This window comes from Trichechus manatus, unplaced genomic scaffold, assembly GCF_000243295.1.
Source record: "Trichechus manatus latirostris isolate Lorelei unplaced genomic scaffold, TriManLat1.0 scaffold00076, whole genome shotgun sequence".
Lineage (NCBI taxonomy): Eukaryota > Metazoa > Chordata > Mammalia > Sirenia > Trichechidae > Trichechus > Trichechus manatus.
This window is the reverse complement of record NW_004444012.1, coordinates 10,945,888-10,972,968: the sequence shown is the minus strand read 5'-3', so window position 1 is coordinate 10,972,968 and position 27,081 is coordinate 10,945,888. Positions and strand designations below refer to the sequence as shown.

Sequence of the window (27,081 nt, the reverse complement as noted above, 5' to 3'; positions counted from 1 at the left end):
CAGAGTATGAGGACGCCCCCAAAATGCCAAATGACACAGCCTGGTTGTGGACAGACGTGCAATTCCATAAGTGTGGAAAAGAAGCTAGGAGAACAGTAGCAGCCGTGGGATGGTCGCTGCTCTGGGCTGTTCAGCTGGCCACCGAAGCCCAGCTAGCTGCTGAAGCACACATTAAGAGCTTTGCAGAAAGAGTTATAGTTAGAGATGTGTGGGAGTCATGTGTAGCCACGACTGACGTATTGAGCAGCCGCGCCCGTGAACCAGATGAGCAGCTAGAAACACTTGCCTGCAGGTTTGTTAAGATGGGGGATCCAAGGGTTAGGGGAACAATCCCCTAGCCATTGCTCAAAGCCCTCCAACAATGGGACTGGAGATAGTTGGAAGGGCTAAGCAGGTCCCTGGTGCTGAAAACATCCTGTAACACCTAGCCGCAAAGCAAGAGTTAAAACAGTACGAAAAAAAAAAAAAAGGCCTTCAAGATAGCCCTCGTTGAACAGCCTTGAAAAGACCTTAGAGGCCCTCTCTGGAACTCTCTGATAACTGCCCCTGCCAAGATAACCAAGCAGCAATATAGTCACAGTTGCAATAGTAAGGGGAAAACTAAAGGAGGAGAGACTGTCTCCACGGTACCAGGCAACTGGGCTGAACCCATATTTGCACTCGGTATGGTGGAGGCGTGGCTCCACAAATGATTGAGGGCTCTGCCAACTTTGCCCAGATCTTCTGACTTTCAGAAAGAGTTAAGACTGAGGATTAAGCTTACAACCAAAGGCCTTATATTACAATTAAAGTTCAATGAGGAAATGAAAAGAACTGTATGTCTTCGGTTTTCAGATATCATTGCACAGGTGACCGTAATCTCTGTAACACCTGGCACCAAAATGAGGAAAACTTTTGGGTCTGCGGTCACCAGCATTGAGATCCTTTCCCAAGCTTGACTATTGATAAGTCCCTTCAGGGCCCCTACAAACCCCTATTACATGTATTGATGGTGTTGATCAATGTGCACTTTTGTGAACTTCTGCCTCCAATCCCTGATGGGAATTGCTGCAGTTAGGACCATTTTGGGGAGGAGGGGAGGGTATGGAAACTGTGATGTGGGCTATAGCTAATAGCCTAGCCATTCGATCTGGCCACTGACAACCCTCAGATTGACATATACAGCAAGCTCCTACAGGGATGAGCTATCTGGACAAAAAAATCAGTTCTGCTCCTGATAAGCTTTTGTTACTTGTGTGGATGGTCACCAGAAAGGGCACTATGCTGAGCAGGAAAAACAACCAATAAGCAGACTGACTGCTCCTGCCAACTGACTGCAGAGGCTGAAACATCCTCTACTCTAGAGCAAAGAGATGTGCAACTGACTAGAGGACAGGCCATGGAGAGTCACACACTATCCCAGACTGGGCCTACACACATGGAATGCCACTGCCATCAGAAAATGCCAGACAGCACGGAAAAGCTGACCTGCCTATGAGACCCTGGCCAAGGCTAAAATCTGCCCAGGGACAGATTCTGGAGCCAACAGGCCAGGGCATTCTCAGCAGGTAAATCATATTGGAGCCTCTTATCCTATACAAAGGCTTCCACTGGATCTTGAATGAACTTTTCCTGCTCTTATATCACCCCCAAGTCATAGGGGCGATAAAGCACTTCAATGGACAGGCTTAAACGGCTGATGGCTGGGGACAAGACAACCCCGGCCTGAACTATACATCTCAGGCAAACAGTCTTGGGTCTCAACGCAACAATTTCCTACAGGGGCATTTCCCATTTGTGCCGTATGTTGGATCAAATTGTTTACTCTATAAAATGTGTTTCTTTTGTATACAACTGTTTCTGACAAAAGATCTGGGTTCCCACGGAGGTCACTGCCTCAAGACTAGGACAGAGAGCCTGGGTGATTATACCCAGGCAACCCTCACCTCAAGTCTCAGAGGAGGTAGGGGAGGGGAGGGTTGAATTGTTAATGTTGTCTCTTTTCTTCCTAGATTATCACACAATGATGGACAGGCCCCTCATCCATGGGCTCCAATGACACAGGCATTTGCTAGAGCTACCAATCAGACCAACTGTTGGCTCTGTCAACATCTGAACTGAGATGACGAGTCATCTCCCCACATGGTTCCAGCTGATTTGTCAAGAAGGAGGATACCTCGTGGACCAACTGAATGTGTAACCTGGTGTACTGAGAAGATCATGGGGTAAATGAATATGGTCGCCTCCACACTCATGGAAAACATCTTTTGAAGTACGAAAGCTAACTGTGGGGAGTGCTCCAACTTTAGAAGGAAATTTCTCTGTGTGTTAAAAATGTAAATGGCACAGGACTAGAAGGTTTAACACTAAGAACGGTACTCTTAAGACTGAATTTGACATTAGTCTGGACGTGAAGAACTTGCAGAATATGACCAAGTAGTCCAACGTACATTGACTGACTACACCAAGTCTGAATTAGCCTGGTCTGGCAATGGTAATAATACCTTGTTCAACCTTGCTGAGGAGAGCTTTGTATTGTTTGTACTGAAATGTGTACTGTTCATATAATGCGCCATGTTGGGAGAAATATGCTGTTTTTACATAAATGGATCAGGACATGTTATACATACATAAGATTGGACAAATGCAGCCCTTTGATCTATTCAGTCAGCTTGGATTAAGCCACCACTGGGGTAGCTGCTTGGGATCTTCCCTCCAAGCAGGCCTGATCAATCTGCTAGGGACAGTCCTACTAGTAAACCTCATTAAATGCTGCCTCAAATAACGCACAGATGTAACATCCACCTGAGTTAAGCCTCAAACCATAGACATGCAGCTCAACATCCAAAATGGGTGATGGACATACCAGGGCTTGGTACTGCTTTGCTTCTCTTTCTGACACCCAGATGGGAGTTGGGGGGTAGGCTGTTGGGGTAATAGTCTGCCTCTACATCTCCCATCCAGGCTAAGTAAAGGCTTTGGGCCCAGAATATTCTCTGATCAGGAAGCTAGGGATTGGGCTGCCTTCTCTCTCCCAGTTCCTTCTCCTTATCACAGAAGCCTTCCCCCTGTTCTGAGCACACAGTAACTTTCCCTGTCTCTTGCACATGCGCGGGCACCACACGGCACGTGGCCAGCCCCACTTCTATATCTGTTCCCAGTGGGGAGAAAATGGGGCCTGTTGTACTATGGCACAAGAGAGAAAACATGCCAGGCTGTAAGAGCTGGCCTTGGTGGGCAGACTGAAGGGAAAACAAGTTTCGTGAGGTCGAACATGAGCGCCCTCATGTGGGCCGCCAGTTCACTACAGTTTGCATTCTTATATAAGATCCCGGCATGGAGCCACTATTGTCCACCACCACTATAAAACCTCTGCCCTCCCACTGCAGGATGCGGAGATCTGCTTTGGTCCAGGGACCGCCTTGTACATAAGTCTCCCAGTAAAACTCCTTCGCCACCATACTGGAATTGTCCACCTCTTTCTTTGGTCTCTCAGCACCCTCCAATGTAGGAGGCAAATTTCAAGTTACTGGTACATGCCTGGACAGTCACCAACCTGGTTCAAGAAACTATGATTAATCCTGCTTATAACAACTTCCAACCTCCTACACTGATCCCAAATTTGCTCCATTATCTCTATCATGAACACCTATTCTAGTCAGCTTGGCCTTTTTTATACTGTGTGCTTCTACATGGCCTCCCCACCAGTTATTTCTCCCAGTTTCATGGATTTGCTTACGCCACCCCTCCCTTGACCAAAATGCCTTCCCCCTTTTCCCTATCTAACAAACCCTATCAGTCCTTCAAGGTCTAGTTTAAGTTCTCTGCCTTCCAATCACCAGCATCTTGATGCCTGATCTGAAAATTCCAAGCCGTAACTTCTTCCTTGTCTAAACTTCTTTCATCTAAACAATATAGTTTATCACGACTCACAGCAACCCTATAGGACAGAGTGGAACTGTCCCATGGATTTTCCAAGGCTGTAATTTTTAACGAAGCAGATTGCCACACCTTTTTCCCACAGAGCAGCTGGTGAGTTTGAAGTGCTGACCTCAGTTAGCAGCTGAGGGTTTAACCACTGCACCACCAGGGCTCCTTTGGGCACATATTAGCTGATCAATTATATTAGGTGATCAACTGGTTTACTAACCTAAAATAAATCATTTTTCTCAGTTACTGTCACTACCCAAGAAGAGTTATCATGAACCCGAGAGCACAAAGCAGAAAGGCAGAAAGCCAATCACCAGCCCCTAAGGCAAACACATCTCCACTCAAGGCTCAGTAAGACAAAAGTTGTCCTTAAACTAGACACACCCTCTCTGCCTTGATGAGGGGCAGCCCTGGCCCAGGAATAATGCAGGAAGAGCAGACCTGCTCCCAGTGTCATGGAAAGTACAACTGATCCCTCCTAACACACCCACCTTCAGCTCATTTTGGAGAACCAGCTCCTTCAGATTTTCATCCTTTTCATCATTCCATGAACTGAAGTTCCTCTGCACAGAGAGAAAGAGATGTGCTTTGACATTTTACTGGTCTGCCATTCAGGTGGGTCCCACCCTTACTCTTGTGAAGGAAGATAAGAGGTAGGTAAATTAATTTATCATTAAAATCAGAAATAAATCAGAAGCCTAAGTATATGGACTCACACTGGTACAAGGTAGGAGAATTCTGGAGGGCCCCGATTCAATATCAACCCGCATGTAAAGCAAGGCCAATTCAGGCAAATGCCCTTTAGACAACAGAGATGCTGTAGGGAGGGGATGCCCACCCCAGCTGGAACTACAGAGCAATTAAGTCCCCCTCCTGTCTGTGCTCCTGCCTCTGCTCCACTACTGTTACTCAACAGCACATGGAATGCAGCAAGGCCCAGATTGTATGCAGAGGAACAGACCCTCCTAAATTAACTCTTCAGGGGCTCAGGAGGAGAACCCCACTTGAGCATGGAAAAGTTCTGATTGCCCACACACCAGTTCAAAGCTCAGCAGCATGGCTTTCAATCTTTTGATCTCCTCTCTGAGTTCTCTGATCAGCTTTACGTTTGCATCCTGAAACATAGAAAACTCAGTCACCATTGATTGATAACGGCCCCTAGATTTCCCCATCTAGCTGCGAATTACATGCAATCAGCTTGGAAGAAGTTGATTACTAGAGCAGTGGTTCTCCAAGGGTGGTCCCAGGACCAGATGCATCAACTTCATCAAAGAACTTGTTAGAAATGCAAACTCTCTAGCCTCATCCCATACCTTCTAAATCAGAAACTCTGGGGGGTGGGGCTTGGAAATCCGTTTTAACAAATTCTCCAGGTGATTCTGATACACACTAAAGCTTGAAAATCACTGCCCAAGAGCAGGAGGCCAGGCAGGTAACACAAATGCCAGGGGAGGATAGGTAGTAAGTGCTGAGCTTCCCGTTTTATCCTCTGCCCTTATATGGCCTTTATAAAAAGTCCACAGATGGGCTATGTATGTCTGGCCACCAGTTTGTGATCCTTGCCCTGGAATTTTTCACTGGACTTGCCAAGGAGATAAGGAACATTTGAAATATTCTCATTATGATTCGGCTTCCAAAACTAATGAATTCCTTATTCTCTTCTTGCCCAAAACCAAGTCACTGCAATTTGCACAGAAACATAAAACACAGGCACAAGTTATCATAAATTCAAAATAAGAGCAGTACACACAGAAACTTTTAAATGACCTTTCTTAGAGGGGCAATGGTACATCAGGGATCTTGAAAGGAATGGCCTTAAAGAAGTAGCAAAAATAAATTATTCATAAAAAGTTACTGAATAAAGTCAGTAGAGATGAGAGAAGGGTATGACATTGAAAGAAAGAATTTCACTCTGTCATCATTTGGAGAAGAAACCTGGCAAGCTGTTGTCACTACAAAATAGAAAGAAATCAATGAGAGAAAAAAATAAAGAAAACTTTGTGTAAGCGATCCCAGACCAGAACTTCAGATGGGGGTCTCACCTCATTCACCCGTGGCTTGTTGATGATGTTTTTGGCATTGGATGCGTATCTCAGTGTGCTCATGGTCTCACTGTAGCTGGTGTGTGCAGGAGACACAGCTGAGGTGGAAGGGAAAAGTTAAAAAAAAAAGGCAAACACTTCCAACCAGCCCTTAACCACTCGCCTCGCTGCTATAGCCCATGTTGTACAAGAGACCCTTGCTGGAACGAAGAACCCTAGGTAGTCAAAGTCCTTTCTCTGAGGCAGAATGTCAGTCCCAACGTAGAACCAGCTTCAGCACCCCACTCACTGGCAACCATGATGGTTTTGGAGTTGCCTCCAAGGCTGTCCTTCAGCAGCCAGGTCAACACAGAGTCCCGGTATGGGATATAATACTGCCTCCGGGAGGGTCTCCCTCCACTGCTGGTCCCAGAAGAAAAGCTAGGGGTTCCACCGTCACCACAATCACTGGCTGCACTGTTGAGGCTCTGGCAGCTGCTGAATACTTGGGAGTTGTGGGCTTAAAAGACAAAAAATAGAGGTAAATGAAAGAAGGAATTACGAAGCAAGTGCATTTCAAGTACATTCACACAAAACAGTGGTTGAAGAACATAGATGAAATATCATACTTCCTAATCTCTTTCTGCATATGATAGGATGCTTTAAGTTTGAGCCCTGAATTAGATTTTGGACACGTGACAAGAAGTGTTTGTACCATACAATTTATCTTCCATCTTTTTGAAATGACAGTGGTAGGGTGATGGTCACATTGTACTCTAAACTCACAGGCAAATATCAATTTTTCATGTCCCCCCCAAATAAGGTAACTTTAAGAAAAAGAACCATGTAGTTTCTACCTCCATTATGACAAAAGAAGAATCTACCGGTTATCTTCTGAAGTCTCCCTCCCACTCCTATGACCCAGTCTATCATTACAATACCTAAGGTGGAGATGACAATTCCCAAAGTCACAAGGGACTTGTTGATGTTGGCTCCTTCAGTAATCCGGTCTTTACAGTAACTGGGATCTGCTCTTTCACTATAAAACAGTCAATGAAAACAAAAACTAAAGCAAAAAAGAAGACATTAGCCTTACAATGCTGTTGAAAATACTATCCATTACCTTGTACATCATATTGTTTTAAAAGGCCCACAAAACAAATTCCTTTTAGAATTCAGTTCCAGGAAAAATGTTACCATTTTGTAAAGAACTGGCATGCTTTTACTTCTTAGGCAATACAATCAAATAATTCATTACATTTTTGTTTTTCTTTTGGCTGGTAGAACACTTTAAGCTAAATGTAATGCTCATTTACAGTAATGATATTAAAATAGGTTTTAGTATATTTACTTTCCCTCTATCCTTATTGTTTTAAATTCAAATATTAATGGTCTTACAGTATTAGTTATTAACTGTCAAGTGTCTCAAATTCATTTTTTAATGAGAAGCATTAAAATGTCACACCTTAGATTGGCTGATACAGTTTCTTGCAGACAGCACTCAGTTCTTAAGGGTTGCTGTACTATATTACTTAGCAGTTTAAAAATAAGAAAATTTATTTTATTTCATCTTAGACTTTCTTCTTTTTGCATATATATGTGGCTACAATTTATGCTTCCTTCTAATTCTTAAAAGGCCATATCTTTCCCCCACTCCCACAATATTTAAAGTTTTTGTGTTTTTTTTAACTAGCATATAAAGCTGCATAAAATCAATAGTAAATCAAAGGAAGAAGCTGTGCTTCCACTTACAGCAGTAGGTTTCAACCCGTGCTATATACTGGACTCACCTAGGCAGCTTTAAAAAGTACTGATGCTTGCACTTCCCCTTCCCTACCCACCCAATCATCGGGCTTAACTGACCTGGGGTGTAACCTAGGCACTGGGAGTTTGAAAATGTCCCCAGCTGATTTTAATGGGGAGCTAAGATTAAGAACCCTTGACTTAGAAGAACTTTCCAGTCCCTGGAAAACTATAACTTCTTGACCTAGCATTCAAAGAATTCATTTCTTTTGCAATTTTCTCAGGATGACTGAAATGTGAGAAAGGCTGGACAAGCTCATTCCCCATACAATGGGCAAGAACAAGGTGAATGTCAAGGGAGTAATTCCCCTTGGCTTTGAGATCCTAATTACCTGCCTGCTAGGTCCACAAGGTTGATCTTGCTAGCAATTTCAGAGGGGAGGTTGTTCTCCAGGATTGCCTATGGGAGAGAATACATTTAAAGCTTATCATTTGGGGCTTTGTGGGTTTTTTTGCCCTTAGACACTCTCCTGGAGCCCTGGTGGTATAATGGTTAAGAGACAGTCTCCTAACCATGGTGATATTTTGGATTTTTAGCCAACTCACTCAAGAAATCTAAATGGAAAACCTAAAACTATGAAACCGGTCAGAAGCTGGACCCAACACCTTAAGCCAGTTAGGACTTCTCTCTCCTGACAGATCTGTGTGTGGGTGGCCCAGCATTCACTAGTCACAGGGCCTCTCGTGTCTCCTCTGCACATATAGGCAGGCTCTGTCTGTCAGGGTCATGTGGCTTGGACCCACTTGGCCTGTGCTGCACGTGTACACAGCTTCCAGCCAACCCAGGATATGTGAGGATCTTATAAAGGAATCAGTAGTAGTGTTGTTTGTGCTGTGGTGGTGATACCCCTGTGGCTGTATCACCTTCTGGAATTCCCTGTCAAATTCCAGATGGTCTGCGGTCAGTGTCTTGCCTAAAACAAACCCATAACCTGAGGCTAGTGGACCCACTGGCGCTCCTCGTTCACTTGCCACCAGGGTCACCACTTTAACTTACAGCGCTCCAGATCAAGTGAGCCCCTCCGGCAGCGGGAGATTTTCAGTCTGCCCTGCCCTGACTAAACTACACGCCCACAGAGCTAGGGGTGCAGGTGGGGAGTAGCCCAAGGCAAGAACACCATACATCTGCACTGTTCTTAACCAAACTTTAGTAGTGTTCGTAAATAAACATTTCTCGGTTTGTTGTATGCCTTTGGTCTATTTTCAGAGCACAGAAATGGTTCTTTTTGACAGTTTTGTCCAGCTTTATACTTGCTTTTGGGAATAGCATTTTTCAAGCTCTTCACTCCGTCGTAATGGAAGTGAATCTCCTACTTTTTAATTTTAATGTTTATTTTCATTTCAACCTTATTTTTCATTTTAAACGCTCATACTGATCACATAAGAGATGTAAAAGTGCTTTGAAATGTTAAAAGTAAAATATAAACATAAGATATTTTGATTAACCTTTATGAAATCTCTCCCTCTAGGTGTGTAGCTGAATTGATTGCACGTGGGTCCTCTGTGACAATTCAGTTATATCAGAGGACCTGTTAACGGAAGAGGAGGAGGAAAGGAAAAGGAACAGGAAGAAAGAAAAGTAGCCAAAAGGGGAAAGAGAGGAAGACGTCTCATCAAATACAAGGGTGACCAACCTGCGTGTAGTGGACAGTGAAGATGGCATGAGATCTGCTGCTGGCCTCATGAACATGGGTGGCTGCTGTGATTCTGTGTATACAAGGGAAGACAGTTAGGACAAGGATGGTTTGTGCATGGTGAACCCTTAAGGATTCATAGGAAACACAAAAAATGTTAGTGTGGAGGTTCACGGATGAGAACAATAAAGGATCCATTTTTAGTCTAGTACAGTTAGGCTCAAAGAGGGCAGAAACAGCACTCTATATGCTGATATCTGAGAATAAAACGTAGTGTAGCTTCATATTAAACCATGTTAGAAGATTTTTTTAAAGCAATTGAAGCAAAAATCAGAGTGGAAAGGGGAATACTAGAGTGTCATCAACCTGGAAAAACATTCCCAGGACAGACCATTAGGGAGACAGCTTGCTGAAGAAGACTCAAAGACAGAGAAAGTGAGCCGTCATTTAACAGAGAATATTACAATGCCACAAAGGCCTCTGAAAGGACATGCTGAATTATGTCAGCATCATGCTTAAACCAAGCGGAATTCACAGTCTCCCTTAGGAACCCATTCCAATGTTAACGCTTCGTCAGGAGCACTTTCCCTTTATTAAATCTAAGGTAATCACGTTTCAGTTTAGGACCATCTCATTGGCTTCTGTTCTCAGAGAAGCTGAAGAATTGAAGAAAAGGGCCAAAATCTAGAGGCTGGCCTCATGATTCAAGGCTAAAGAGGAAAAGGTGAAGTCTGACACTTTGAACGATCAAGGAACTCAGGATATCCTGACGACCAGAAGAGCCTGTAAGCCCCTAGGGTAGAACATTAGTTTTTTTCCTTTATATCCAATTAACTTGCACCTGCTATTAATAGGGTAAAGAGAAAACTCGAAATACTTTCCTACATATAAAAGCATTTTTCAGGCATTTACTGATAATATGCTGAGTATTTCATCATAACTGACAACATGCAGTGTTACCACAATTTACAATAACGATCAGGGGCATCTACAGCACCTTTTCAAGTCTGCTAAACAAGAAAAATGTTTTCCTGAAAACATTTTACACTGTATTGGCACTCATCTCTATCAAGCCTGAGGCGAGGACAGTGCAGGCAAGAATGTTTTCTTTAACTAAAATAGCAGAAGCTGTGTATTACACGACAAGAGGCAGAGTAACTCTCTGGGCTCAATGCCTAATATCATTTTACCCAAAACAAACTCCAGTATCAGTACTAGTGAGAAGAGCACTAAATCTTAGCCACGGCTCCTCATCCCAAGTACATCACTGCTCTGAGAAGGGTCCCTGATTGAAGATGTGGGAAGCTGCAGACAAAGACAATTTTAAGTATCATCATACACAGTCTCCCAAAGGGGAACAATGAGAACAGAGGACAGGTAAATGCGGTAAAAGAATGATAGGAATAAACAAACCTGTTACCTGTTAGCTATCCCCTCCTCCAAGAGTTGAATTACTTGCTTATAGTTGGTAACTACATGTTGAGATAAACCTATCAGATTTGCAAGAGGGACAAAATAAATTAAATTTTTTTAGAAAGTTTAACCTTTACCTGTCCTTAATTTTGTCATTCCTATTTCATATTACTTGATGGAGAAGAATGAGGGAACTTGGCTAAACTCATTTAGATAATAAGTCAAGAAATATTTACTGAAAGCCTACTCCCAGGTACTGTGATAGACTCTGGGAACACAGGTCTCTGCCCTCACAGAGATTATGGCCTAGAATCCATAGAGTGGCTAGGCTAGCAATAACAAAACAATAATACTAATTCCTTAAAATTTTGCTATATAAGTTACAAAAAAAGTTCTTACATATTATCTCCTTTGGCTCTCACACAATTCTTGAGGTAGGGAGGTATTAAGTATCCCAGCAAGTGGCAGACTCAGTTTGGCATACAAAATATACAATACACATGTCCCTGTCCCCCTACAGTTTACAATCATGGTAAGTTATACTACAATAAGACAATATGACCAAGTGTTACAGGAGTAGAAGTGATAATAAATGGTAAGGAGATCAGAGGAGAGGTTAGGGCAGGTTCTGTGGAGATGAGTCTTGAATTTGGCTACTGTAGAATGAGTAGCTTTAGATAGATGAAGAAAAGTTTCAGGGCATGGAAGTAAGTGTTTATGGCTAGTTATGGACCAAGTCACAAAGGATCTTCACGACTGTACTTAAGAATCTTCGTATTAGAGACTTGGGAGCAAAATAACCTTATGGACTCACTACTGAATACAATTACATCAAAAATTAATTTCAACATTGGATTTTTTATATTAAGGAATTATTGTTATTATTTAGGCGTGACAATGGTTTTGTTGCTTTTTCTTTTTTAAAACATTCCTTATCTTTTAGGGCTATATACTAAAATATTTATGGATGAATAGGTTGGGAAGGTGTCCACACTGAGGGTGGGGACGGCCCAGTGTGGAGTGTCATAGCCCAAGCAGGGTGAGAAGAGTGTCCATGCCAAGGGCAGCCTCCCACTGGGGAATCAGGAGCTGAGCAGGGTGGGGAGGGCACCCATGTAGAGGGAAGGCCTGACATGAGAGTGGAGTGAGAAGGGTGGCCACATGTGCCATAGCCCAGCACAGAAAGTCAAAGTCTGAGTAGGGTGAGGACAGCATTCACACGGAAGCAGACCAGAGCAAGATATCAAAGCCCAGGCAGGGTGAGAAAGCTGCCCACATGTGGGGGTGGCCTGCCATGGGAAGTCGGAGCACAAGTGAGGTGAGGAGGGCATCTACACAGAGACTGGTCTGGCACAGGGTGTTGGAGACCACATGGGGTGGGTAGGCTTTCATGTTGGGGCAGGGATATGGCCCAGCACAGGGATACGAACACCAAGAAGGGTGAGGAAGGCACTCACATGGTTCGTTGGGAAGGGGAACAAGCTGCCCAGCTCAAAGTGTTAGGCTTGGGCATGGTGAGGAAGGCTTCCTGTGGTGAGGTGGCCCAGCATAGGGAGTCAAAGCACAGCCATGGTGAGGTGGACATCCATAGAGAGGGCAGCAGTGGCAATGGAGACTGATTACACATAGGGGGTATGATCAAAGAAGTATTTTTCACGGTTATATAAGGGAATTATAAATATGGAAAGGGAGAAATCTGGAAAGTATCCGGTTTTGTTGGATTAGATTGGAATTGGAAGTACTGGTGTGAACATATATTACCCAATTGTCCACTGAGAGGGATCAGGAGTTACAACATCCCAAAAGCAATGAGTATACCTAGCACCCAGATTTTGGCTTCTAAATACCATTCTCCAATAAGAGTAACCAGGGTACCTGGGAGAAATGGCTAATTTTCCAGGGCTGAGGCAGGGAACGTAGAAGATGAGCCTCAAATATCTTGCGCCAGAAAGCAAGAAAGTGCTCCAAAATGATAGTAATATGTTAAAATGTCACAGAAGCCCACATGAAGGGGAACCCATTTGCTAAACCTGGAACAATCTGAGCATCAAAATAGAAAATAATAGTACCAGATAATAAACCACTGAATAAGACAGAAAAGCATGAACCCATACCAACATAAATAAAACAAATACATTGAAAGTTTGATGAGGTACAGGACATTTGCCATCAAGTCAATTCTGACTCATGGCGACCTCACGTGTGTCAAAGTAGAACTGTGCTCCATAAGATTTTCAACGGCTGATTTTTCTAAAGTAGATGGCCAGGCCTTTCTTCCAAGGCACTTCTGGGTGGACTCAACCTTCCAACCTTTCAGTTAGCAGCTGAGCGTGTTGTTTGCATCACTCAATGATTTCGAAGTATCTCCCCACAAAATATTTGTTAATCACAAAGGAAAAACAGTAACTTCAGAGTGAAGAAGCCTAGCAGACATCACCTTAGTCAAGTAAAGAAAGTGAATATCATGTGCAACGGGATAAATAAAAATTGCAAACCATCTGATGGTGTGTCAAGTTCATGAAAGTCAAGAAAAGACAGAGGAACTCTTCAGGAGACATCATAAATACACGCAACTGTACAGTTATTGGGACTATTACTGAAATCTATTACATGGTAGTAACGTGCTAAAACTAATTCTCTGATTTTGATGGCTACACTGTAATTATATAGGAGAATATTTTTGTTTGTAGAAAGAACACACTAAAATATTCACAGGAGATGGGCCATGAGGACAGCCATTTAGTCTCAAACGGTCTGAGAAAAAAAGTTCTTTATACTGTACTTGTAACTTTTTTGAAAGTTTGACCTGTTTCAAAATAATAAAATAAAAAATCTTAGAAAATTAAGAAGAAAAGAGAACTTCCTTAATCTGTTAAGGTAGTGCTACTCTAAGTTATCCACAGACTGGTGCCAGTTCTCAAATTCTTGCTGGTTTACGATGAGATAGAGAAATTGAGAGTGTTAGGAACTTTTATATAACAATTTGACAGAGTAATTTTTTAATCTGTTGAATCTAGAAATGAAAAATTTGTAATTAATACATCTTTTTTCATTATTCAAGTAATTCATCTTTGTTTTATTTTATAAAAGGTATTGATTATGTCATGGATTGAAATTTTTTTAAAAAACTGGTCCTTCATCACAGATAGTTTAAGAAATACATGATAAAGAGTATCTATTAAAAACAAAAGCTACCGCAAACATCATACTTACTGGTAAAATATTGAAAGCTTTTCCTTAGGAGCAAGACAAGATACTGTTACCATTTTTTAAAAATACTGTCTAGAAGTCCTAGTCAGTGCAGAATACAAAGGGAAAAAACAGTATAAGGATTAAAAAGAAAAAAATAAAATAAAACTTCTGTTATTTGCAGACTGAGTACATAGAAAATACAAAATTTTTTTCAGTGTCCCAACTACCTACTTCCAGCATCTCCTGCTTTATACCTGTCTCTCTGGATTAAAATAAAGGTCAAAGCAAAAACACGATATTGTCTTTGTCTCACTTAGCTATCACTTTACTGCAGCCATTGGTCTCTTATGTGTGCTTAGGGCAGGGCCCTTTACATTTCAGATTTCGACTTAATCCATCATCTAATTAATAAGCAAACTTCTTGTGACAGTAATAGGATACCCCTTTCCTTTTGGTAGATTTAGGCAGCTATCAAGTTTCTGCTCACAATTCTAAACTAGAACTGCAAGTTCTTCAAGGGTTGGAACCCGGCCTTAAATTTTCATATACCTCATGGTACCCTAAATAGTATATGTATCTAGCAAGCACACAATAAATTCCTGTAGAATTGGTTTGAAACTAGAAACACTTTCTACTTTGGAGTCAAACTCACAGAATGCATGAGATGACAGACAGAAAGACAGACAGGCAAGATACAGATGAATGAATAAACGAACAAAAAAAAAGATATTCTTTAAATAAAAAAAAAAATTGCTATAATGCCATTAGAGAATAGTAATGGGAACAACACAGTTCAGTGTGACTATTTAGGATCCTACCTTCCAAGGTTGGTTCTACACTAGTTGAACTCATAGCTCCTTCACTAAGAAATGGGAGGAATGTCCACCTATTATCTGTAATGGTTTGAGAAAGTCCAGATTGGCTTCAGGAAACCTATAACCCTTAGGACCTAAGAGACATTGCTGACTTAGAATTTATTTCCTACCAAACACCTCCTGCCCCCCTTCCTTTGCTCAGCCCCCCACCCCACCCCTTCCCCAAAGATTCACTCCATAAAAGTATCCAAAATAAAGAACCCTAAACGGCATCTTGAGTCCTCGATTTTAATCCTGAGCCTGCCACTGACCTTGGGTGTATGACCCAAGCCATATGACCTTGGGTGAGTTCATATCTTCTCTGGGTTTCAGATACAATTCCAGTCAAAGAATCTATGGTCCTACGTCTCCTTCAGACTCTTAACATACAAGATTCTGTCCTATTCCTTTCAACCTGGTCCCAGGCAAGGTTCCAAGGTCCAAGCCTGCCCCATCCAGCTGTGTGACTTTGGGCAAGTCCCTTAGCTTCTTCCAGACTTCATTTTATCTTCTGGATAATGAGGACATTTGGACTATGCCTGAGGTCTCCTCTAGTTACTCCCACATAAACCAAAAAAGATAGTTTAAGATGAGAAGTTGTAATGCTACTGCATCACGTCACAGTCTGCCTTGAAGGTGCCATTCTGGACCCACAGAGAAATGTATGTCCACAGGGTTTTAGAGGAAACTCAAACTGGCTTCCAGCAAAGTATATGGTATTTTTGTTGTTGTTTGCAAGCTTCTATTCATGATGGGGCATTTGGAAAAAGACACGGGTAGCAAAATCAGTGACTGAGCACACCCACGGGTCTTCATCCATTGGCCATGTCCTCATCAAAGAAGAGAACTTTCCTGTTCCTCTCCTTGTCAGGATTTAAGTTAGCATACTGCTGTGGGAACAGTGGCATAAAACATATACATTGATTCTTATGAGTAGCCTGAAAAGGTAAAAAAACTCCTCCACAAAAGAACCCAACTGTTCTCACTCAAAGCAAGACCCAGCCTAATGAAGTACGACAGACGGTATCAAACACTTTGAGATACAAGTGCTTGATGAGGAAACAGATCAGACCCTGCCCTATATGTGACAACTCCCCATCTCTCCCATCCTCTCTATCACCTCCAATGGAAAAGAAAGCCCCCTGGAAAGAAGACTGGCTGACCTGGGAATCAGTGAGACCCTGCTGGATCTGACATCTGCATATCCAACCTGATTCCACGCCACTACCCCCTTACTCACAAAGCTTCAGCCACTTGGCCTCCTTGAAAATACCCAGCTCTTCCCTCAGGGCTCTGACTCATGTGGCTCTTCTACCCAACACTCCTCCCCTCACTGCACCATTCTTCACACGACTGGGTCCTGCCCTCCCTTCAGGTCTCAGCTTCAATACCGCCTCGTCAGAGAAGCCTTTCCTGACTCATGATCACCCCATGCTGATGGGTCTCCTATACCTCCCAATGTTCTTTGCCATCGTTGTTGTTAGGTGCCATCAAGTTAGTTCCAACTCATAGCAACAGTATGTACAACAGAACGAAACACTGCCCAGTCCTGCCCATCCCCACAATCGCTGTTGCAGCCACTGGGTCAGTCCATCTCATTGAGGGTCCTCCTCTTTTTCGCTGACCCTGTACTTTACCAAGCATGATGTCCTTCTCCAGGGACTGATCCCTCCTGACAACACGTCCAAAGTATGTGAGACATAGTCTCACCATTCTTGCTTCTAAGGAGCATTCTGGTTGTACTTTTGGCAGTCCTTTTGGCAGTCCATGGTACATTCAATATTCTTCTCCAACACCACAATTCAAAGGTGTTTTCCTTATTCATCACCCAGCTTTCATATGCATAGGAGGTGACTGAAAATCCCATGACTTGGGTCAGGTGCACCTTACTCCTCAAAGTGATGTCTTCGCTTTTTAACACTTCAAAGAGGTCTTTTGCAGCAGATTTGCCCAATGCAATATGTTGTTTGATTTCCTCACTGCTGCTTCCATGGGTGTTGATTGTGGATTCAAGTAAAATGAAATCTTTGACAACTTCAGTATTCCCTCTGTTTATCATCATGTTGCTTATTAGGCCAGTTGTGAGGATTTTTGTTTTCTTTACGTTGAGGTGCAATCCATAATGATGGCTGTGGTCTTTGATCTTCATCAGTAAGTGCTTCAAGTCCTCTTCACTTTTAGCAATGTTGTGTCATCTGCATATTGCAGGTTGTTAATGAGTCTTCCTCCAATACTGATGCCACGTTCTTCTTCATATAGTCCAGCTTCTTGGATTATCTGCTCAGCATACAGATTGAATAAGTATGGTAAAAGGATACAACCCTGATGCACACCTTTCCTGACTTTAAACTATGCAGTATCCCCTTGTTCTGTTCAAACAACTCCCTCTTGGTTTATGTACAGGTTCCTCATGAGCACAATTAAGGGTCTGGAATTCCCATTCTTCGCAATGTTATCCGTAATTTGTTATGATCCATACTATGCCCTTGCATAGTCAGTAAAACACAGGTAAACATCTTTCTGGTATTCTCTGCTTTCAGCCAAGATTCATCTGACATCAGCAATGATATCCCTTGTTCCACGGCCTCTTCTGAATCTGGCTTGAATATCTGGCAGTTCCCTGTTGATGTACTACTACAACTGTTTTTGAATTATCTTCAGCAAAATTTTACTTGTGTGAGATATTAACGATATTGTTCAATAATTTCCTCATTCTGTTGGATCACCTTTCTCTGGAATGGGCACATATATGAACTTCCATCACTATACCTACTTATTTTTTTATTAGCCCAGTACAACTTGTTACTAAGCGTTTGCTTGTTTTCTGAGTCACCCTATTAGATTGTAAGCTTGCTCATGACGGCAGGACCATGTCTTTTCTACTTATTGGAATCTATCCAGCATCTAAGGAGCCCTGGTGGTGCAACGGTTAAGCGCTCAGCTGCTAAACGAAAGGTCAGTGGTTCAAACCCACAAGCTGCTCTGTGGGAGAAAAGACCTAGAGATCTGCTCCCATAAAGATGTCAGCCTCTGAAACCCTATGGGGCAGTTCTGCCCTGTCCTATAGGGTCACTATGAGTCAGAACCGACTTGACGGCACCCAACAACAACATCCAGTGTTCTAGAATGAATTAGTGAACATTAAAACAGCTTCTGAAATCCCTGGGTGGTACAGATGGTTAAGCACTCAACAACTAACGAAAAGGTTGGCAGTTTGAATCCACGTAGAGACAACTGAGAAGGCAGGCCTAGCAATCAACTGCTGAAAAATCAGCCACTGAAAACCCCACAGAACATAGTTCTACTTTGACACACATGGGGTCACCATGAGTCTGAATTGACAAGATGGCAACTGGTTGGTTAGGAGAGGTTCCCACGCTTCAGTTTGGTCTAAGACCTCAAAGGACAGGGTGGCTCACCTTGTACATAGGGCCCCATCTCTGGGTGCTCCCTGACCCGCAGGGTATAGGACTTTTTCTGATCAGACTGCTTCAACAGATCCCGTACCCTTTCATTGTAGATTTCCAGGAAACTATAGACAAGTAAAAAAGACAACACAACTAGATTTTGAAAATAGTTAAGTCCTGTGGGAAAAACACTGAGCCAAGAAGCAGGAGGTCCCAGCTCTTGTTCGCTATCTGGTAATTTCAGACCTGGCTCAAGCTAGTGCCCACCCTGAGTCTCTTCCTACAGGGGAACAAGAGTGTTTTAGGCACTGGCTGTCATCACTTTATAGTTCTAGGCTTACAATATCAGGGCTGATTCAAGTTTAGCTCTCAAGAGGTTTTTAGGGTATGCTGCCACCAGGTTAAGCGCCTGGCTGCTAACTGAAAGGCTGGCAGTTTGAACCCACCAGTCCCTCTGCGGGAGGAAGACGTGGCAGTCTGCTTCTTGAAAACCCTATAGGGCACTTCTATTCTGCCCTATAGGGTCGGTATGAGTCGGAACTGACTCGACGGCAACGGTTTTAACGAGGCCACCAGGTTGTGCTTTGATCGGGCTGCCACAGAACGGAATCGAAAGAACTCATTCCTTGAACTGATTTTCAGATGTGTTCCTTGAACACTGCTGTTCTGTGAAGGCATCACGAGGGCCACTGCCGAGCAATAAGGAATGCTAAGTGAGAAGGGTCTGGTACCCTCTCCTGCTTTAAGTAGGACAATTCTCATTTTATCTGTTTTATACACTGAGAATCTGTATTAGATATGCTCCAACTTACAGGCATCTACTGGCATTTCATTCCTTTAAAAAATTTTAAAAAGCTACAATTCTTTATTAAAATCAGTAAGATTCTATTAAACAAGAAAGCAGACTTCTCACGGAAAGGTTTTCTTCACCAGAACACAGCCTATGGCTATATCCATATTCTTTTCATATATTTTTTCTCCCTAACTTTCTCATAGCAGGACACAGAAACCCCAGCTGTCTCCTAGAGAGTAGTGGGTCCCAGATTTCATGTATGTGTATCTATGTGTATATATACAGACACACGCTAATATTGGTTTTCAAATTTTTATTTTGAAAACTTCTAGGAGTGATGAAAATGTTCTGGAATTAGATGGTGGTAATGGTTGTACAACTTTGTGAATATACTAAAATCCATTGGGTAAATTTTATGGTATGTGAATTATAACTCAATTTAAAAAAAAAGACAGGTGAACACCAAAAAAGTAGGAGGGTCATGGTCTTAAATAAAGGGCAGTTGGTAACCTAACCTTCCCTTACACCACTATTTTTACTACAGGCCAGTTAAAACTTTATCTCGGAATAGCCGACACTAGTCTGGGAACTAGATTTAGTAACTACTGCCCTGGAGAACAACCTAGTAAGAGGATAGAAGAGTTATTCCAAAAAAAATTGTATAAAAATGAAGGTAAAGGAAACCAGACAGCCAGAGTAAGCTGGTCCACAGAAGGAGACACTTGCTTATTAAACCTAAAGAGAGGGAATTCTGTTTTCTACAATACAAAGAGGAAACCCTGGTGGTGCAGTGGTTAAGAGCTACAGCTGCTAACCAAAAGGTCGGCAGTTCAAATCCACCAGGCGCTCCTTGCAAACCCTATGGGGCAGCTCTACTCTGTGCTATAAGGTTGCCATGAGTCAGAACCGACTCAACTGCAATGGGTACAAACCAAGGACCTAAGTATGTTTCTCATCTCCCTGTACTGCAAGATATTTCTGCTGTGGCTTTTCTCCAACCCTCTGGGTAACTCTGGAAACAAGGAGAAGATGACTGAGCATGCTAGAATTTGGAGTGGAAACAGTAACACTTCAGGCCCAGAGCTTGATAGGTTCCTACCTTACTTTTATCCTACAAGAAGAAGGCAGTGAGGGATGGTCTTCCTCCCTGATGAAGAGACCCTGCACAAACCAGAGGTTTGGGTTTCACTGAAGGGAGTGTATAAAGGAGACCTACTTTGAGAAGATCCAGTTAAAAGAAGAGTCTATACCTCACATATCCGCGGCGTCAGCCCTACGGAGGCCTGGAGAAGAGAAGAGAAGAATAATATTGCTGCTCACTCACAGTGATGCTCTCCCCAACCCAACACCCAGGAACTATCCTCAGCGTGGAAGACTGCGCTTGGGCTAATTGTGCTAGCCTCTTCATTTTAGGGAGTTTCACTGGAGACATGTAGAAAACTTTCTATTAAAGTGCTTAGAAACCCATTCTTAAGGCAGAAGAGATCCTAGAAATCTTGTTAAAGTTGACAGGCTCACATTCTATCTCTCAGTGGCAAGGACGGAACCCTGATCAGGCAAAATAAGACTCAGGCTTGCCGTGGCACTAGGAAGATCTCATTAGAGTACTAAATCACTCACTGGGGTCCCCAGCATGGTGTATGTCTTCCCAGAGCCTGTCTGTCCATAGGCAAAAAGGCATATGTTGTAGCCTTTGGCAGCTCCAGATAGCACTTCAGTCCCCAAATCCTGGAACACCTGTAAAAACAAAAGAAGAAAGCATGTCACTGTGGCCCTTCTTACCACAGGAAATTCAGAATTATTTTAATCATAAAAATTATTAAATATTTTAAACACAAGAGTACAAATTTTCCATTTCACCAGAATCAATCTCGGCTTCAGAAAAAGACAGCTAAAGAAAATTCATTTATTCAGTCATTCATTCAAACATTTTTTAAAGTGCCTACTATGCACTGAGGTCCACAGGTGGCACAAACCTTTTGTGCTCGATTGCTGACCTAAAGGTTGGTGGTTCAAACTTACCTAGGAGTACTACGGAAGAAAAGGCCCGGCTATCTGCTTCCATTAAGATTACAGCCAAGAGGGGGTCTAGGGACCATGGTTTCAGGGGACATCTAGGTCAACTGGCATAACAAAGTTTATTAAGAAAATGTTCCGCATCCCACTGCGGTGAGGGGCACCTGGGGTCTTAAAAGCTAGCGAGTGGCCATCTAAGATGCATCAATTTGTCCCAACCCACCTGGAGCAAAGGAGAATGAAGAACACCACAGACACAAGCAAAATATTAGCCCAAGAGACAAAAGGGGCCACATAAACCAGAGACTCCATCAGCCTGAGACCAGAAGAACTAGACGGTGCCCGGCTACCACCAATGACCGCCCTGACAGGGAACACAACACAGAGTCCCTGACAGAGCAGGAGAAAAGTAGGGTGCAGAACTCAAATTCTAGTAACAAGACCAGACTTAATGGTCTGAGACTGGAGGAACCCCAGAAGACATGTCCCCTGGACTCTCCGTTAACCCAGAACTAAAACCACTCCCGAAACCAGCTCTTCAGACAAAGATTAGACTGGACTATAAAAGATAAAATAATACTTGTCAATAGTGTGTCTCTTAGTTCAAGTAGATACACGAGACTAAATGGGCAGCTCCTGTCCGGAAGTGAGATAAGAAGGCAGAGAGGGTCAGGAGCTGGTTGAATGGACACAGGAAATCCAGAGGGGTAAGAAGGAATGTGCAGTCACATTATAGGGATGGCAGCTAAGGTCACATAACAATGTGTGTATAAATTTTTATATGAGAGACTAACTTGAGCTGTAAACTTTAACCTAAAGCACAATTAAAAAAAAAAAAAAAAGATTACAGCCAAGAAAACTCACATTTTACTCTGTAATACATGGGGTCGCCATGAGTCGGGATCGACTCAACAGCAACTAACAACAACACTACATGCTAGGCACAACGCTAGACACTATACACATACAAAAATGTTATGGTCCCTATCTTAAGGCAAAGAGTCAAGGAGAAGGGCAAAGACACAAGCAAATGAGTGAAGCAAAGTGCTGCAAATACTGGCGTGGCACAAAGGAAGGGGTGGCTGGTTACCTGAAAGTGAAGAAGAAGATAAAGAATAAGTACATATTCACTAGGCAGATGGAGACAGGACTACTCTTACTGAAGATACACAAAGAAAGACTCTAAATTCCAATCATTTAGGTGCTTCTAATATACACACGATTTCAACACATCTCAGCATATTCACCCACATACACATAAGCCCAGAAATGTATAGTTTCCTAGTAAAGCAGCTTGCTCCAAGTAAGAGCTGAAAAATATTTGCTCCTTTGATTTGATTTTAAACTCTTACGGATTTGATAAAGTAATAAGCTAGACAAAAGTCAACAGTATAAAAAGCAATGAGCCTTGGGTCACGAAAAAATGAGAACTCCAAAGATAACAGTGCCCTTGCGTAGGCTCTGTGCCTGGTGTCTGAGAAAGCACTCAGATCACAGCCAGAGAACGGAACAGGCTGGGAATTTTTATCACAAAAGCCTGGTATTGTTCAGCCTGCTGGGTGAGTTCATCAAACTCTGCAGACCCACCCCTAGAGGTATAAACTGGCCAAACAGTGTCAACATTATGGTAAATGTCCACAATGCAAGGAGGAAAGGGGAGGCGGGGGAAAGGAGGGAGGCAAGAAAGAAAGAAGACAGGCAGGCCAGCCATGCACATTGTTCTTCCTTCTCGCAGCAAGAAAATGTTCAGTAACATTAATCAAGTAAAGCTACAGTGAAATATTGCCCAGTAGCATATCATACAAATTCAGGGTCTTGAGACACCACACTAAGGACCAGTTAAGCTCGTAAATTAGATAAGGGTTCTCCCTATAGCCCCCTCTTTTATATGCTCTTCCTCAGATTAACCCTATCAGCTGGCTGGTCATTCAACTCTGTGATGGTTAGTTCCGATGATTCAGAAACAGCCAGAAGTCCTCATGTGAAAACTCCTGTACTTTGTGCAATGCCTGATAGTCCTATTGGACTCTGTCAGGCAGATCCTGATCTCGGAAAAACAGCCAGGCTTATGGGCGAAGGCACAGCTGCTCATTTCAACCAGTCCACATGGATACTGGCAACAGGTACAGCCATGGCTGGTGGGGTGGACATCTACCCTTTGTATTGTTGTTGTCCAGCATCCAAATACTCTTCCTGATTGGGGAGATTTCTAATCAGTGGGAAGCACGGCCCAACTGCCTACTACAGAAGTCAAATCAGCCAGATACTCCTCTCCACCTCCTGGCAGCTAGACTAAGACATGATGGAGACCAGGCCAACTAGATGCTCCTGTCTGGGGCTTTGAATTTTGGAAAAAACGACACAAAGACAGAAAAGATGACAAATTCTCTATGGTGGTATTGAGAGTCCAACAGCATTGCGTGCTGAGCGTACAGTTGTAAAAGTGCCAAGTGTGATGCTCAAGTTAGCAAACTATTCTATAATTTAGCTTTGTTTGAGTTCCCTGCTACCCAGATCCCACAGTTCCTGTCCCTCTTCCAATCTTCTCTTCAGTTGTGAAACTGCCTGATATGATTCCAAATTGGAATGTGGTTCTTATACTTCATAGCTGTGTGAGCGTGGGCAAGTTGCCTAGTCCCTGTAAGCCTCAGTTTCTTCAGCTGTAAAATGGAGAGAATAGTTGTGTCTATATCACAGATATGCTGTGAAGAGGAAGTGAGATAATACATGTAACTGGGGACAACAAGGACGAAGATACGAGTTGAGGACTCAAGACTACATTACCTGTTCTATATCTGAGCAGCTGCAGCTCTGCTTCCTGGCCAGTGAACTATTTATGTTTGTTTGTTTTTCAATGCTTCCAACATTCAGACATAGGGCCAAAAGAACCTGGGAGCAGTGACAGACTCGGGCCTTGTACCATTACCACTCCTTTTTCCAGTCTCTCTCCCAGCTCTGCACTTCTCCCTCTCCACTCATTAGCCTCTATATTAGCAAAGCTGAAAACTGGGCAGGGTTCTCTTTATCTCCTGAAATCTATCCAGGCTAAATTCCAAGAGATTTAAAGAAGGAGGGGTATATTTCTTTTCTTCATCAAACCACCGAGTTGGCTGCCATTCCTGTTCTAGTTGGAAAATCGTCCACAGATTCAACTTTCCTTTCTAGTGCCCAGCAGGAGGTGGGAGCAGAGATGCAGACAGAGCAAGACCACATTATATTTCGATGTTATTTCTTCCCACTGCTCACACACAGCTGAACAAAGTGAGTCCAGTGGGTTGTGAAGAACAACAAAATGTTACTTTGTCCTTAACTTTATCCAAAGTCAAACAACTGCCTGGATATTTTATGAAAACATCATTTTAAGATCCTATTTTCACTCAACAGTAAAAGATGTTGACAAGCAAAACCATCAGGCTACAAACATAGGGTTAGCGGAAACTGCTGAGATGCAACTACTACTATTCTTCAAGAAATGTGGAGCTTTGCTTGTGATAAGTTCCTGGAAAAAGCTCAGCCCTAAACAGGGTACTATGGGGCCAAAAGACACCATGCTCCACTCCCCCCCATGATAATACAATGAAGCAGATGGACACAACCTAATGTGAATACCAAGAGCAGTTTGAAGGTTAAAATAAGTTGCTATGAGGCAATCTGAAGCTAGAGGGTTGAGTGCAGTAGAGATGGGCAGTCTTAGTGCCAGACTTTTAGTTTTTTCTGGAGTAGAAGCAGATAAAAGTGTTAAGTTGACAGATTAATTATATGTGATACAGTGCTTCTAGTCTTTTTAAGTATTAGCTAGATAGGCGACAGCCCCCTACACGTCACTGTACAGAAGTCCTAAATCCTGAAATCAAGACCAAAAGCCCTAGCGATACCCAATGTTCTAAGGACAACTGAATCTATGAATCAGGATTTTTAAAAAGTTCAACAAGATAAATCTTAAGGGATGGACTGCCTCAATTATTGGAGAGAGATCAGCAACATTATCAGACATACCCTTCTTGAAACCAGGCAGAATCAACATCTCTGGGGATTTTATCATGACTGTTTCGGATACATAAATAATGGTTGGCCTGTATTCTCCTGAAGGAATTTTTCACTGAGAGATTTTTCATTTATTTCTTTGTTTTTGGTAGTTCTGTAGTTCTTTTATTAAACATTATGTTCTCTAGACCCTATATAAGCTTGTAGCAAAAAAAATCCTCACCCTGTCTAGAGCAAGGGAGAATGAAGAAAACTAAAGACACAAGGGGAAGGATTAGTCCAAAGGACTAACGGACCACAACTACCACGGCCTCCACCAGACTGAGTCCAGCACAGCTAGATGGTGCCCAGCTACCACCACTGACTGCTCTGACGGGGATCACAATAGAGGGTCCCAAGCAGAGCTGGAGAAAAATGTAGAACAAAATTAAAATTCACAAAAAGAGACCAGACTTACTGGTCTGACAGAGACTGGGGAAACCCTGAGAGTATATGGCCGGCCCCCAGACACTCTTTTAACTCAGTACTGAAGTCACTTCTGAGGTTCACCCTTCACCTAAAGATTAGATAGGTCCATAAAACAAACAACAATACGCGCAGCTCAACCACATATACAAGACTAAATGAACACACCAGCCCAGGGGCAAGGATGAGAAGGCAGGAGGGGACAGGAAAGCTGGAAGAATGGAAATGGGGAACCCAAGGTCGAGAAGGGGAGAGCGTTGACATGTCATGGGGGTGTCAATCAATGTCACAAAACCATATGTGTATTAACTGTTTAATGAGAAACTAATTTCTTCCTAAAAACCTTCACCTAAAGCACAATTTAAAAAAAAAAAAAAATCCTAACCAGTTTAGGATGAGAAAAGGTTAAAAATAATTAAATAAGTATTGACTTCAAATGTAATTATCAGCAATTATAAAACGAGTGAGAACTAGGAGGGGCATTTCAAGGAAGCCAAAAGAATTTAACAGTAAAAAATAATAATCTAAAAATTAATTCTAGTTAGCAGGAACCTTCCAACTGGAAAAGAATTTAGACAACTGTTGGAAACTATTCAAACATATGGTTTCACTAATGCTGTTAGTTACGTAAGAAAACTCAAGTAACCCAGAGTTGTACTTACTGATACTTATCATCACACAGAGACAGCGAGCAGAGAAGGTAAAGCTGATACCATCTGTAGATCTATTCACACATCCTCTCTCCAAACTTGGGGGTAGTAGGATAGGAAAGGAGGATTCAAGGCCCCTTATTTGAAGAGACAGCATTCTTACAAAATATATAACTTAATGGGGCCTGAAGTTGGGCAAGGGCGCAGAATGATGTATTATTCTCTAAACAGCTACACTTCCTAGGTTTAAAACCTGATTCCTCAGCAAGTAATTTTGCCTCAGGTTCCTCATCTGTGAAATGGAGATAGAAACAATTCCTATACTTCACAGGACTAATCATTTTAACCTGTGTAAATCCTTTAGAATAATGTCTGGCACAAAGTAAACAAATGTGAGGTTTTCAGTTATTTTTTGTGTCTTTTATTGTTATTACACTTTATTTTTTTCCATTTTTCTGTATAAGGATTGCTCAGAAGAGTCACCTTTCTGGTATTCTCATATATTTTAAAGGAAACCATGTATTTATTCTGGAGCACAGATACCTGAATACAGACACCATAGTTAATATGTCCTGTTGTTTTTGTTGTTAGGCGCCGTCAAGCCGATTTCGACTCTAGAGACCTACGTGACACAGCAGAACTGCCCCATAGGGTTTTCTTGGCTGTGATCTTTACAGAAGCAGATCACCAGGTTCTCCCACAAGCTGCTGGATGGGTCTGAACTGCTAACCTTTCGGTTAGCAGCTGAGTGCTTACCTGTTGCGCCATCAGGGCTCCTTTAATATGTCCTAACGTCACTGTCTTAGTCATCTAGTGCTGCTGTGACAGAAATACCACAAGAGGATGGCTTTAACAAAGAGAAGTTTATTTCTTCACAGTAAAGTAGGCTAAAAGTCCAAATTCAGGGCATCAGCTCCAGGGGAAGGCTTTCTCTCTCTGT

The 27,081-nt window shown here is 42.5% G+C and overlaps 1 protein-coding gene across 1 annotated transcript in view; it reads right to left on the bottom strand.

The window, feature by feature from the left end:
- The window catches only part of STARD9 (StAR related lipid transfer domain containing 9), a 76,136-nt gene that overhangs the window by 45,185 nt on the left and 3,870 nt on the right, over nucleotides 1-27,081 (bottom strand). The window contains exons 2-13 of the mRNA XM_012556732.2: nucleotides 20,647-20,763; nucleotides 20,277-20,309; nucleotides 20,126-20,187; nucleotides 18,246-18,358; nucleotides 10,788-10,857; nucleotides 9,368-9,440; nucleotides 8,066-8,133; nucleotides 6,872-6,969; nucleotides 6,241-6,450; nucleotides 5,952-6,049; nucleotides 4,947-5,024; nucleotides 4,401-4,472 (exon numbers count right to left, since the gene is read on the bottom strand). Of these exons, the coding sequence (XP_012412186.1) occupies nucleotides 4,401-4,472; nucleotides 4,947-5,024; nucleotides 5,952-6,049; nucleotides 6,241-6,450; nucleotides 6,872-6,969; nucleotides 8,066-8,133; nucleotides 9,368-9,440; nucleotides 10,788-10,857; nucleotides 18,246-18,358; nucleotides 20,126-20,187; nucleotides 20,277-20,309; nucleotides 20,647-20,763 (1,092 nt within the window). The remainder of the gene's footprint in view (nucleotides 1-4,400; nucleotides 4,473-4,946; nucleotides 5,025-5,951; nucleotides 6,050-6,240; nucleotides 6,451-6,871; nucleotides 6,970-8,065; nucleotides 8,134-9,367; nucleotides 9,441-10,787; nucleotides 10,858-18,245; nucleotides 18,359-20,125; nucleotides 20,188-20,276; nucleotides 20,310-20,646; nucleotides 20,764-27,081) is intronic.